Source organism: Pseudorca crassidens, chromosome 19, assembly GCF_039906515.1.
Source record: "Pseudorca crassidens isolate mPseCra1 chromosome 19, mPseCra1.hap1, whole genome shotgun sequence".
Taxonomy (NCBI): domain Eukaryota; kingdom Metazoa; phylum Chordata; class Mammalia; order Artiodactyla; family Delphinidae; genus Pseudorca; species Pseudorca crassidens.
In genome coordinates, this window is record NC_090314.1 from 39360062 (window position 1) to 39375343 (window position 15282).

At 40.0% G+C, this 15282-nt stretch overlaps 1 protein-coding gene across 8 annotated transcripts in view; it reads right to left on the minus strand.

The window, feature by feature from the left end:
- The window catches only part of UTP18 (UTP18 small subunit processome component), a 39581-nt gene that overhangs the window by 14621 nt on the left and 9678 nt on the right, over positions 1-15282 (minus strand). For all 8 annotated transcript variants that reach the window (XR_010937215.1, XM_067714429.1, XM_067714428.1 and 5 more), the window contains exons 5-10: positions 13879-13967; positions 12215-12340; positions 11228-11402; positions 5315-5415; positions 4935-5025; positions 2106-2229 (exon numbers count right to left, since the gene is read on the minus strand). Coding sequence is in view for 7 of the 8 variants with exons in the window: in XM_067714429.1 (XP_067570530.1) it covers positions 2106-2229; positions 4935-5025; positions 5315-5415; positions 11228-11402; positions 12215-12340; positions 13879-13967 (706 nt within the window). In the remaining variant the exon portion in view is untranslated. The remainder of the gene's footprint in view (positions 1-2105; positions 2230-4934; positions 5026-5314; positions 5416-11227; positions 11403-12214; positions 12341-13878; positions 13968-15282) is intronic.

Consider the following 15282-nt stretch of genomic DNA (forward strand, 5'->3'; position numbering starts at 1 on the left):
CATCAGCGCCCCCGACCTGTAAGGAAGGGTTAGCCCCTAATGATTTCCCAAGTATGTCCTAACACTGATGTACAAATTAATGTGAAAACTTTCTAAAAATATGCAGCAATCCTTATATTAACCAAAGCCATAAAAAAAGATACTGCAAACTAACAGACCTCTCTATTTACAACATTCTTAGTTTCCCTATTTCCCTATCAGAGCAAAGCTGTAAATCAAAAGCAACCACTTTATGCCAGGACACTGAGAAGAGTTAATAGACACTATCAGACGAATTTTGAGATCAAGGGAGGAGTTAATTCCCAGCAGCAAAGTCCAGGATAGAGAAATTTCACACCAGTACATGGAGAGGGGTAAGAGAGGGAGGTGCGAGGAAGGGAAGGAGCAGCCAGCCAACCAGTCAAGTGAGTTCAGTTTCTCCTACCTCTGCCCTGATTCCACCACCAACTCTTCCCCGTCTGTCTGATAACATGGGAAATTCCTCTAACAAGGGTTAAGGCCTTTCTTTCCAGGTTTAACAATAAAAACCTAATAATGGTCTTTGGCCAAGCACATCAGAATTCAATTACACTGAAAGGCAATTAAAATCCAATGAGTTTAAACCACTAATACTAGATTCTTTCCTCTTTGGGCCCTTCAAAGGCGATTAATAAAAAGTGATACAAAAAAAGAGAGGCAAGGACTAGAAAAAGATTAACTTCACAGATTTGAGTGAAGGTTATGTTTGTGCAGTTATTCTTTCCCACATAAAGGCAAAAGCAGGTCTGCTTAAAATTATTTATAATTAATTTAAATACCAGTCTTCATTCTAAAGGAGCTTTAGTCTCAGAAGACCTGCTAATCATGAACTGCTGCCATAGTGCACAGTGCTCTAGCAACACTGGGCTCAGGCTGCCCTACTGCCTATGGCAGACCCACGTGATGTTAGCCTGGCCTCCAAGCTCCACAGCCTGGTTCCACTTTCCTTTCTTCCCAGGCCCCAAGGTAGCTGCTGACCAATTTCCAAATGGTGGTAGGGATATTTATAAGCAGTTTCCCCAATTTTAACCTTTGAAGGAGTGAAATGAAGAAAAAGTGGTGAGTATGCTATAACGGCAAGACCCACTGGACCTCCCACCAAGGGAGAATTTGAAATCTCTTTATGGATCAATTGTGTTTAGTCTAAGAAAGTCATGAAGATTGACTTCTGGAAGTTCTAAAATTACAGGTGCTGATTAGTGATTTGGTAGGTAAAATCGTTTAGAATTACAGGTAAGTATCCAATACCCCCTCCTCCCACCCTGCATCTTTAAAATCAAGTAGGACAATAAAGCCATCTTTTCCCCAGTGTAATAACCATTTTTTTCAGCAATGACACAATAACATGTTCTAGATAATATTTTCAAAGTCTCTAAAATACTAACAACAGTGTTCCCAAAAAACATGTTTTTGGTTTATACCACCTAGCTAGCTAAAGGCAAAAATGCTTTAAGTATCTTTAAGACTTAAACAAATATTTCAAACATAAGAAAACATACCATAACATAAGGTAGTCCAGTATTTTCATTGCTAAAGAGCTGAAAAACTGCCATTAGTATTATTAAACACAAATATTAACAAATATTATTAAGACAATAAAATGTAAGACCTGGGTTTATTAATTTCATATTACTAGTTTATAAACAGAACTACTAGGCACCATTCAGTATACTCAATTCTTTTTTTTTTTTTTCTTTCTTTTTGTAAGTTTATTTATTTTATTTTTGGCTGCGTTGGGTCTTCGTTGCTGCACACGGTCTTTCTCTGGTTGCAGCAAGCAGGGGCTACTCTTCGTTGTGGTGCGCGGGCTTCTCCTCGCGGTGACTTCTCTTGTTGAGGAGCAGGGGGTTCTAGGCGCTTTAGTAGTCGTGGCTCGTGGACTCTAGAGTGCAGGCTCAGTAGTTGTGGTGCACGGGCTTAGTTGCTCCACGGCATGTGGATCTTCCCGGACCAGGGCTTGAACCCATATCCCCTGCATTGGCAGGCGGATTCTTAACCACTGCGCCGCCAGGGAAGCCCCTCAATTCTTTAATATTTTCTCATTAGCAAAAGGTGATTAAAGGTTACCAGAACCTCAGTTTACTTACCCACAAGCCACATACTGTCCATTCCTAGACGTGGCAATGCTTAATCCATATAAACTGCCTTCATCAACAAATCTGTTAAGGCACTTCCTAGAGTTCACATCCCAAACATAAACGTCTCCATCCCCTGAATGAAACAGCCAAAAATTGGGTTTGGTTAATTTTGTTTTAAACTTGAAAGGCAAGTGAACTGACTATTCTTAGTCCCTCTTTAATAGTACAAGATACTACAAATAAAGACCTACTATATACTATAATTGTCCTAGGTCTAGAAAACTGGCCTAAAAATGTTTCTTGTATACATTTTCATATATAGAAAACTATATCCTCATTAGTCATTAATAAACAATATCTTTAGGTTTAGAGTGAAAATCACAAACTCTTGGCTTGAGTTGAACTTTCAGAAAAAGTTTCTACATTTCACTCAGATAAATTATTGGCGCAAAATTTGAAAAAACAAAAAACCCACCAGCAAAGGTTTTCCAACATCTATCAAGAGGTATCAGAGTACCAAACATGTAAGGCTAGGTGATCTAGATACCAAACTGAGGATGAAGTTGACGACAGAGGAGGAAATGAAGAACGAACTGCTCCAGACCAAAAGGAATTTATAGTTTAATTAAGGAGGTATGGATAATTTACTGTAGTAAGCACAAATAGTTTAGAGAAGGGAGAATGTGTGAAAGATAAAGGATATTAAATCTGATGAGAACACAAATATTTTCATGATAGAAATGGCCATCTAATTGCCAAAATCAGTCCTCCTTTTTTCTCTCTCCTATACACTCAATATTGATGATCACCCCCTTCCTCACACCCATTATAGATGTGTATAATGACCCTATACCCATCTCAAAGATGGCTCCTCACTCATGTATTTCATCTTTCTTTTATGTGGATATTGCTCTAACGTTCACCCTTCTATACTATTATCCTTCCAATGAGAATTCAATGAATCTCACTGTTTCAACTGTTTCATTAAGAAACAAAATTTCCCAGGCTGGCATAAGGGTTTAGGTTAGGTAGAAGTAAAATATGTATTTAGAAAAAATTTAATAGGCTCAAATTTTAAAAACTTTATGTCTGTCTGTAGGGTAATGGTACGATAAAGGAAGGGGTTTAAAGATCAGCCTAGCTAGCAACAGACTAAAATGGGAACAGAAGGGATCAAGGGCAGGAAGACCATCTAGAAAGCAAGTGTATTAGATGGTCATAAGTTGATGTTGACTTAAGAAGCAATAATTAATCCAAGAGAAAACAAAAAGAAAAAACTGGTTCAGCTAAAAAGATAAAAGGTAAATTCTTTCTTCAACACTCCTTCTATCAAAATATTCTTTATATATATAAAACAATAAATATGAACAATATGCCACCAATAACATAAATCACTCCTTACAGAAGAAGGAAAGGAGGAAGGGGAGGGGGGAGAACACCAATCAAAATATAGGTAACCCCTAACTTACCAAGGCTCAACTTTTCATTACTCCTTCTCTGATTTTAGGACCTTTCTTATGGTAAATTAGACCTCCATGGTACTAACCTAATTTGTAAATATTTAACATCTATATCCAATTCATATAACCAAATCTCAGTATCTGTGCTGACCCTTCAACTCTTCTCCCCAACTCTGACTCTCCCAGGATCCAAGGGCCATTTCATTAGGAGCATTATTTCTCTGAACCAATGTTTATTCCTTACCCCTCATAAAACCTAGCATATTAATTAATAGAGACTATATATGCTGCTGACATTCTTATATTATTGGATTAAAAACATACAAATGTAAGTAACTCAACCTTGTGAAAGTTTGATTCTGGGCCAAAACCAAAACAAAAATTAAAGTTAATGCTAAACTTAATCCTTTTTTTAAAAAAAGTTATGAATAGATTGAAGAATAATACTCACTGGCAGAACCACTCTAATTCCTCCCACTACCAAACAGCATGAACTACGCTGAGCTTGTGATGGTCCCCAAGATCCTTTAGGAAAAGGCGTAAGAGTCACAGGACAGTCAGAAAGGCCAGCAGAAAAGCACAAGATTAGAGACTGTCAGGAATGATAAAGGGTTGGTTGGTAGTACTAAAGAAATGTCAGAATGAGATCAGAATTGTTTTCAGTCAATAATGAATAAAATTCCAAACATTATCCAAGTCAAAAGAGGCTAATAGAAGTGATGATTCTAAGTAACTTTCAAAAAGAAAGTAAGAAAGTCTCAGAATAAATCATCTTTTAAAATGCATTTTCTGGGGACTTCCCTGATGGTGCAGTGGTTAAGAATCTGCCTGCCAACGCAGGAGACACGGGTTTGATCCCTGGTCCGGGAGGATCCCACATGCCACGGAGCAACTAAGCCCGTGCACCAAAAACTACTGAGCCTGTGCTCTAGAGCCCACGAGCCACAACTACTGAGTTCGCATGCCACAACTACTGAAGCCCACACACCTAGAGCCCGTGCTCTGCAACAAGAGAAGCCACTGCAGTGAGAAGCCCACGCACCACAACGAAGAGCAGCCCCCGCTCGCCACAACTAGAGAAAGCCCACGCGGCAACGAAGACCCAACATAGTCAAAAATTAACTAATTAATTAAATAAAATGCATTTTCTTCCCATCTTTTCCCCAAACAGTGCATGTTAAGTGGTTAACCCTTCACCATTACTAGTTAGTAAATGAGAAGGCAAACAGCAATGAAAAATGAATTGTAAAAATAAAAATGATTTTCTTACTAACACAAAAAAGTCTAAAATCAAACACAGTTTTGGTTAAAGTTGGTATTTAAACACACCCAAAGCTTCAAAGAAGCTTCGGATCATCTTATCATTAACTTAACTTACCTGAAGATGCATATACTTTCTTACTGTCTGAAGAGAATGTGGATGCTGCAATCCTTCCATTAATTTTCATACTACCAAGTAGCTCTTTAGTCTGGAAGAACAATAAATATTATTTATCAAATTGTTAGGCGCTGCAGAGAAGAATCACAACGTGCAGAATAAAAGCAATCTAGTTCTCTATTTTGAGCACCTACTCAACTTTGTTTTTCCCTACCCTCAAAAAAAAAATTCTTCCCGAACTGCCCAAAACTTCTCCCGAAGTCTCAATATGTTCCTCTACTTGAGATGCAGATTTAAGGACACCATGAGTTATGGTTCAAGACCATCCCTACACTAATGTCTTATCCTAGAAGAACAAGCAACAGGTAATAATGGTTCACCTTCATTGACAGCAAGTGAAAATATCCAGCAACACCATTTATAAGCAAAAACGACCCATCTGGGGAGACTTCGAAGCTCCTCACTATCTTCTCCTTCAAACCTAAGAAAAGAGATGAATCAATAAGGATTAATGGTTTACAGTAAAGCTTTCACTGACAATTGAGAGTTCCTTACTTTTTAAGTGCCTTAAATGAAACATGGGCTCAGACTCTGAATAAGTCTGACCCCATGCATCACTGAGTATGACCGAAATACAAGGTCACTACAAAATGCTTAGCAAACTTCTGTTCTTTGTCTTGGTTAACATTCACCATTCTAATTACAGGCCTGGGAGCCAGCTCTCCAACCAGTAAACTTATCGACTAATTTTCCAAATGTAAACAGTAATACCTGTAAGTAACTAAAAGGATAAATTATACTTCTTTGTCAAAACGTTCATCACCAGAACGAAAATACACTGCCACAGAAACAGCTAAAACACAGTAACATGCAGAAACTAGTTGCTAGCCAGCTACTAAACATCCCATGATGAATGGGAGTCTAATTCTTAACTTTGTGGATCAAAAAGAAAAAACAAAACAAAACCATGTGTCAGTAGTGTATTCAAGAATTGATAAAGAAGAAGTAAAGTTGTCACTTTACTTTTTTGCAGATGACACGATACTATACATAGAGAATCCTAAAGATGCTACCAGAAAACTACTAGAGCTAATCAATGAATTTGGTAAAGCAGCAGGATACAAAATTAATGCACAAAAATCTCTGGCATTCCTATACACTAATGATGAAAAATCTGGAAGTGAAATTAAGAAAACACTCACATTTACCATTGCCACAAAAAGAATAAAATATCTAGGAATATACCTAAGGAGACAAAAGACCTGTATGCAGAAAATTATAAGACACTGATGAAAGAAATTAAAGATGATACAAATAGATGGAGAGATATACCATGTTCTTGGATTGGGAGAATCAACATTGTGAAAATGACTCTACTACCCAAAGCAAACTACAGATTCAATGCAATCCCTAGCAAACTACCACTGGCATTTTTCACAGAACTAGAACAAAAAATTTCACAATTTGTATGGAAACACAAAAGACCCCGAATAGCCAAAGCAATCTTGAAAAACGGAGCTGGAGGAATCAGGCTCCCTGACTTCAGACTATACTACAAAGCTACAGTAATCAAGACAGTATGGTACTGGCACAAAAACAGAAAGACAGATCAATGGAACAAGATAGAAAGCCCAGAGATAAACCCACGCACATATGGTCACCTTATCTTTGATAAAGGAGGCAGGAATGTACAGTGGAGAAAGGAGAGCCTCTTCAATAAGTCGTGCTGGGAAAACTGGACAGGTACATGTAAAAGTATGAGATTAGATCACTCCCTAACACCATACACAAAAATAAGCTCAAAATGGATTAAAGACCTAAATGTAAGGCCAGAAACTATCAAACTCTTAGAGGAAAACACAGGCAGAACACTCTATGACATAAATCACAGCAAGATCCTTTCTGACCCACCTCCTAGAGTAATGGAAATAAAAACAAAAATAAACAAATGGGACCTAATGAAACTTCAAAGCTTTTGCACAGCAAAGGAAACCATAAACAAGACCAAAAGACAACCCTCAGAATGGGAGAAAATATTTGCAAATGAAGCAACTGACAAAGGATTAATCTCCAGAATTTACAAGCAGCTCATGCAGCTCAATAACAAAAAAACAAACAACCCAAAAATGGGCAGAAGACCTAAATAGACATTTCTCCAAAGAAGATATACAGACTGCCAACAAACACATGAAAGAATGCTCAACATCATTAATCATTAGACAAATGAAAATCAAAACTACAATGAGATATCATCTCACACCAGTCAGAATGGCCATCACCAAAAAATCTAGAAACAATAAATGCTGGAGAGGGTGTGGAGAAAAGGGAACACTCTTGCACTCCTGGTGGGAATGTGAATTGGTTCAGCCACTACGGAGAACAGTATGGAGGGTCCTTAAAAAACTACAAATAGAACTACCATATGACCCAGCAATCCCACTACTGGGCATATACCCTGAGAAAACCAAAATTCAAAAAGAGTCATGTACCAAAATGTTCATTGCAGTTCTATTTACAATAGCCCGGAGATGGAAACAACCTAAGTGCCCATCATCGGATGAATGGATAAAGAAGATGTGGCACATATATACAATGGAATATTACTCAGCCATAAAAAGAAACGAAATTGAGCTATTTGTAATGAGGTGGATAGACCTAGAGCCTGTCATACAGAGTGAAGTAAGTCAGAAAGAAAAAGACAAATACTGTATGCTAACACATATATATGGAATTTAAGAAAAAAAAATGTCATGAAGAACCTAGGGGTAAGACAGAAATAAAGACACAGACCTACTGGAGAACGGACTTGAAGATATGGGGAGGGGAAAGGGTGAGCTGTGACAGGGCGAGTGAGTCATGGACATATACACACTAACAAACGTAAGGTAGATAGCTAGTGGGAAGCAGCCACATGGCACAGGGATGTTGGCTCGGTGCTTTGTGACCACCTGGAGGGGTGGGATAGGGAGGGTGGGAGGGAGGGAGACGCAAGAGGTAAGAGATATGGGAACATATGTATATGTATAACTGATCCACTTTGTTATAAAGCAGAAACTAACAAAAAAAAAAATTGAAGCCTGACAAAATTTATAACATGGCCTTGAGAAAGAAGATACAGAGCTTTAAAGACGTCAGGTGTAAATGTTTCTATGGATTAGGGAATGAGTTTTTTTTTTTTTTTTGGCCACCCCACACAACATGTGGGATCTGAGTTCCCAGACCAGGGATCGAAACCACGCCCCCTGCATTGGAAGCACGGAGTCTTAACCACTGGACCGCCAGGAAGTCCCAGGAATGAGATTTTTAGGTCAACTGCTGAGCAACTGATAGATAAGAAAAGAATGGCCAATTTAATTAGAATAGAACCAAATTCCATAGGATGGGAAGTGAACTGGTGCTTAGTTACAATCTTCTAAAAAATTCTTTTAATATTTTAGAACCCTTGAGCTTACAGAAAGAGAAAACTAAGGCTCAGCAATGACCATATGCCTATAAATCAAAATGGCTGCCTGACTAACTGAATTCCCAAATGGTCAAATTCTTTGTGTTTTCCTAGAACAAGACAGCTCCCTTAAGAACTGCCCTTCTGGGACTTCCCTGGTGGTCCAGTGGTAGAGAATCCACCTTGCACTGCAGGGGACAGGGGTTAGATCCCTGATCAGGGAACTAAGATTCCACATGCCTCGGGGCAACTAAGCCCACGCACCCCAACTACTGAGCTCAGGCACCTCAACTAGAGAGGCTGTATGCTGCAAACTACAGAGCCCATGCGCTCTGGAGCCTATGTCCCATGCACCACAACTAGAGAGAGAAACCCCACATGCCACGACTAGAGAGAAGCCTGCATGCTGCAAGAGAAGATCCCACATGCCTCAACGAAGATCCCGTGTGCCGCAACTAAGACCCGATGCAGCCAAAAATAAAATAAAATAAATAAATAATAAATAAATCTTTAAAAAAAAAAAAAGAACTATTCTTCTAGGGACTTCCCTGGTGGTCCAGTGGTTAAGACTCGGTGCTCCCAATGCAGGCAGCCCGGGTTCGATCCCTGGTCAGGGAACTAGATTCCACGTGCCACAAATAAGAGTCCACATGCCACGACTAAAAGATTCCCGCATGCCGCAATGAAGATCTTGCATGCGGCAACAAAGATCCCACATGCCACAACTAAGACCCGGCACAGATGGATAGATATAGATAAAAGAACTGTCCTTCTAAATGATGCAACAGAAACTGCTTCTGAACTTTGAAATAGTAATCTGTGGTTCTTAACCTTTCTGTGTGCCAGTCTGGTGAAGTGTATGATACCCTTCTCAAAATAATGGTTGTTTAAAACTTTCGTAACTGAAGGAAATGCTAAATTTCATTTAGAGATTAGTGAAAATAAAGATGGAATGTTTTTCCTATCCAGCTTCACAGACCCCTGAATTTTGAGAGTCCACGGACCCCACTTTAAAAGCCCTGACAGGTTAGTGGAAGGAACCATCAAAGTGGAATTCTTCAGAATGCATCAATTCTGAATTCTTCATTTTTCAGACTTGCATTTGCAAGAACCAAGAGCTCACATACATGTAAGGCTTGCACATCCTAACTTGTCAGCAATTTTCCCCCTTGTTCTACTGTCCTTAATTTCGAGTTATGAATACTGTTTTATAATCACGAGAGACTGAGAATTATATTCAATAACACCACCACAAGAAGAAATACATTTGATTTACTATTATAATTATCATTATTACCAAGTTATGCTTATTGAGGAAAGAGAAGGAAAAATATTAAAAGGCAAAGATAAATGCCATGTCTTAGAAGAATCCGGTGATCAGATGCACACCCCTGCACACCAGCAGATCCACAGTGCACATCACTAACTACTGGATCTCAGCCACCCCTGGTTTGCTTTTCCCAAGAGGATGCAAGGCAAGGAAGGACCAGAGCACATTCCTTTTGATTAGCGGAATGACATTTAAGAATAATAACTACTACATGTTGTTTTCTATTTCAATATGGGGAGACAGTTTAAGGTTTTCCAACTCAAAGGGAAGTCCATGGACCAGTAGCATCAGCAGCATCTGAGAACTTGTTAGAAATGCAGAATCAGGCCCGCCTCAGAACAACAGAATCAGAGTCTGCATTTTAACAGGATCCCCAGGTGATTCGTATGCACATTAATGTTTAAGAAGCACTGATTTAAAGCATAAATAGATAAATTAAAACCGCCCTTGGAGGGCTTCCCTGGTGGCGCAGTGACTGAGAGTCCGCCTGCCGATGCAGGGGACACAGGTTCGTGCCCCGGTCCGGGAAGATCCCACATGCCGTGGAGCGGCTGGGCCCGTGAGCCATGGCCACTGAGCCTGCGCGTCCGGAGCCTGTGCTCCGCAATGGGAGAGAAAGAAAAAAAAAAAAAGAAAAAACCCCTTGGAAAGGATCACTGAAAGTGTCAGGAACACAGGAAAGACCAGACCAGAAACACTGAAAATAAACTTCATAAATGTTTCTAAAGTTGGCCTTACTCACTTTTAACCACTAGCAGAAAAAAGGCTGTACAGAGCAACCTGTAACCTTTACAGCCCCACATATGTGCAATTTAACAGGGAGACTGCCAGCAAGCTGTAGCGTATGACAACACCTCCCAAGATTTATAATGTTAACCCAACCAACTTCATTACAAGGACTTTAGTTCCCAAAGGATTCATGAAGGTGTCATTATATTTTTGAGGTAATGGGAGTAGGAGAATGCAGAAGACGAGATAAGGCAGAGGAAAGATAAATTTTTATCTGATAAAAAAAGATGTATTATTTAAGTAGTTCATTCTTCAAAATACATTACAAATTCCAAAAGCAGTGCTTTATTTCCTTTAAACATAAACCAAAATTGTATTATAACAAACAGCAGAAGAACTGGAGGGCACCCAAATTACAGATCAGAGGAGTGAAATAATTTGTCCAAGGCAGTAGAACCCAGGTCTTCTAGCTCCCAGGCTCATGTTCCTTCTGCTACAGCAACTGCTAATTTTACAGCCAAGTATTTGCAACTGCTTTTCTGGTCTAGGGGAATATATATTTGCAAATTATGATTTTCTTCCCATAGGTACTCAGTAAAAAGTCAGTTCACTTTTTTCAAACAGGTTATCTCAACAACACGACATTTTCCAAATACTAAAACCAAAGAAATCCTTATTTTTAATAATTCTATGGGGAGGAAAAAAAGTGGTTGTAATACTGTTAAACAAACTCAACTATGGGCTGGGGGGGAGGGAGGTGCGTGTCAGCTATATGTTCATTAGAAACCTTACCTCTTACTTGATGCACAGGAATTAGCTTTCCAGCCAGCATATCATAGACATAAAGAACCTTGCTGTGAGTACTCGTGGCTAAAACCTCTTCTCCATTAGCACTAAAACAAGCTTTAAAGATTGGAAACTTTTCCAAATAGATGCTCTGAATCTTAGGATTTGTTTTTCCATCAACCTATAAGGAAGTACAAATATTCCTTTTGATTATTTCCACAGACCATGTAAGCTGATTGTAAACATTTTTCACTACAAGTCTTTTTTTTAAAATTTATTTATTTATTTTTGGCTGCAGTGGGCCTTCATCACTGTGCACGGACTTTCTCTAGTTGCAGCGAGTGGGGGCTACTCCTCATTGCAGTGCACGGGCTTCTCATTGTGGTGGCTTCTCTTGTTGTGGAGCAAGGGCTCTAGGCACATGGGTTTCAGTAGTTGTGGCACGTGGACTCAGTAGTTGTGGCTCATGGGCACTAGAGCACAGGCTCAGTAGTTGTGGTGCACAGGCTTAGCTGCTCTGCGGCATGTAGGATCTTCCGGGACCAGGGATCAAACCCGTGTCTCCTGCATTGGCAGGCGGATTCTTAACCGCTGTGCCACCAGGGAAGTCCCTACAAGTCTTCATTTAAAAATGCATACCTGGGGCTTCCCTGGTGGCACAGTGTCTTTCCCTGGAAAGTCATTTCTAGGGCATCAAGTGAGTAGAAAGGTGCCACTTTAGGTAAGATGGCGAGGAAAGACATTTCTAGGGCGTCATGTGAGCAGAAAAGTAAGAATGAGGGTTTCCCTGGTGGCGCAGTGGTTGAGAGTCCACCTGCCGATGCAGGGGACGTGGGTTTGTGCCCTGGTCCGGGAAGATCCCACATGCCATGGAGCGGCTGGGCCCGTGAGCCATGGCCGCTGAGCCTGCGCGTCCGGAGCCTGTGCTCCGCAACGGGAGAGGCCACAACAGTGAGAGGCCCGGGAACCGCAGAAAAAAAAAAAAAAGCATACCTGAAATAGCGATACAGCATTATCTAATCCAGCGACCATCACAACCTGTGCACGAGGATGGAACTGCACAGACGAGATCCGAGCAGTAGTAGGACGTTCAGCATTAGCCTGCTGGCAGTGCTTCATCTACAGAAAAATAAAGCTGGAATTTTATCAATTCGAATGGGTTAACATTATTTTCTTTAAAGCATGAAGACACTATAAAGTAGTTTACAATGCAGAAGAAAGAGCACTGGAAGAGTAACCAGAAGACCACAGCTCTGCTACCAACTAGTATTCTAGTACAGCGCTTTACCATACAAGAATCCATTTTTCGGGGGCTTCCACTACATTGAAAATGCAATTACATAAAAAACACAGTATCGTATGATGTTTTCTTTGTAACCCCTGAAGATAAATTTTTGTGGTGACTACATTTTCAATGGAGGTGAATTCACCCTATGAGGAGCTAAATGAATTATCTGCACAGGGTGGGGAGTGACAGAATCACTCTAATAATTTACCATAATAAGGTCCCCTCTCACCATCTAAATTCGCATGCTACCCTTTTATAATGGGGAAAATTATGTCAAAGAGAGAACTGTTCATTTGGCATATATTTAACTGAAGCAAGTGCTGGGTAGGCACTTGGTTACCACAATGAACAAGTGAGACACAGTGATGAGTTAGACAGTAACTAGAGTAAGCCACTTCAGATAGGATGGCAAGGAAAGACATTTCTAGGGCATCATGTGAGCAGAAAGGTGCCACTTTAGGTAAGATGGTGAGGAAAGACATTTCTAGGGCGTCATGTGAGCAGAAAAGTAAGAATGAGGGCTTCGCTGGTGGCGCAGTGGTTGAGAGTCCGCCTGCCGATGCAGGGGACGTGGGTTCGTGCCCCGGTCTGGGAAGATCCCACATGCCGCGGAGCGGCTGGGCCTGTGAGCCATGGCCGCTGAGCCTGCGCATCCGGAGCCGGTGCTCCACAACGGGAGAGGCCACAACAGTGAGAGACCCGCGTACCGGGGGAAAAAAAAAAAAAAAAGTAAGAATGAGTTGGCCACTGGCAGTGCTTAAAGAACACATGGAGGGATGAGCAAGAGCAAGGGTTCAGGGGCAAGAAAGAACTTGGCATGTGCCAGAAACAGAAAGAAGGCCTGTGTGGCATGAGTAAGGAATAAGAGGAAAAGGCATCAGATGAAGCTGAAGACATCGGCAAAGGCCAGATCCTGTGAAGGGCAGTGTAGACTATGGTAAGGAATTCAGAAGTTTTCAAAGAGCAATGAAAAGTGACAGGACATGATATTTTATTTTTAACAGATCCCTCAGGCTACTATAGGAAGAACAGTTTAGGAAGAAGGAAAGCTGAAGTGGAGAATCTAGCCACAAAGCTGTTGCTATGCACTGGGCGAGAGATGAGAGCAGCATGAACAAGGCTGGTGCCAACAGAAGGAACAAGAAATGCAAAAGGAGGAAGCAAATAACATTCCTAAAAAATTCCTGGGAACATAATTTAATCTTGCTTTTGCAAAAGGTAAAAAACCTAACACAAATATTTACCAAGGCAAAATGATAGCAAGCACATTTAATCCCACAGATAACAGGAATCCATACATTTGTAACTGGGAAGTATATTGGATTTCAGAGGTAATTAGTTGGATTGACCCAATTTTACTGATTCTCACCTTTAAGATTCCTTTAGGAAGAGAGGTTGATGTGGATATGAAATTCCCAGTCCTTTGCAACAAATCATCTTCATCCTCTTCACTTTCATCTAAATCAAACAAACCCATAGGCTGATCTTCAGAATCAATGAGATGGCCATTACCTATCCCAAACATCTATATTTCAAACTTCAACTCCCCTCCCAGTCTCCCAACCTCAATCGTTTTATTTAAGCTGCAACTGGTAAAAGTAAAACAGCAAAATAAATTTGAAGGAGAGGAAAACGATGACAAGACCTCCATGTATATGGTTAAAATCAACGCCTGACTCTGGAACAAAAGACACGCATTCACTACAGTGACTAAAACAACATGAAATGAAGATGAAACGGAGTCAGCATTCAACTTAAAAAGAGAAACTCGTAACAGTGGCAAGATGGGCAACAGGATGAACAGCAGATCCAGCTTAACAACTCACAGGAAAAAGAACTAGAACTTTTAGCTGACTGAAACAACAATGCCAGCAAACTGTGTATCAAAACTTCCAAGAGAGGTAATAGGGCTGCGTTTCCCCTGGAGATGACTGACGATTCTAGTAAAGAAAGCTGAGAAGCTAAGCAGAGTGTTTAAAACACTTGTAGGGTTAAGAGAGCAAAAACTAGTACCAAAAGCCCTCTAAGGTTCCTAAGGAGTCTGGTAAACCACCAGGCTCTGGATTGTTGCCACAAAAGGCTATACATAAAATTAAAGGTGAAATCAAAGAATTACGAGAAAATCTCCCAAGAACGGAAACCCGGCACTGAATCCTCACACTCTCTCACTAGAATAAGATGTTCTAGGATTGCTAGTGCCCACTGCCCAACCACCTGCCCAAAAACAAACATACAAATTCTCTGGAGAAAGATACCATTGTCCTAGACCTCTAGTTAATCAATACTATTTCTCATATACAATGCCCACCACTCAATGACATATAACCAGGTAAATAATGACAAGGTAAGATAACTTAACTGAAAACCTAAAGAAAAACAAACAATCCTCACAGGAGATCTAGATAATGAAGTTATCAGACATAAAATTTTTAAATATTACATTTAAAACTCATAGAAAAAGAGATCAGGTCTGTGGTTACCAGAGATGGAGGGTAACGTGAGGGGAATTGGATGAAGACAGTCAAAAGGTACCAACTTCCAGTTATAAGAAATAAGTACTAGGGATATAATGTACAACGTGATAAATATAACTCTGCTGTATGTTATATATGAAAGGTGTTGACAGTAAATCCTAAGACTTCTCACCACAAGAAAAAATACTTCTTTAATTTTTATCTATTTTTATCATGAGATGATGGATGTTCACTGAACTTACTGAGGTAATCATTTCATGATGTATGTAAGTCAAATCATTATACTGTGCACCTTAAAC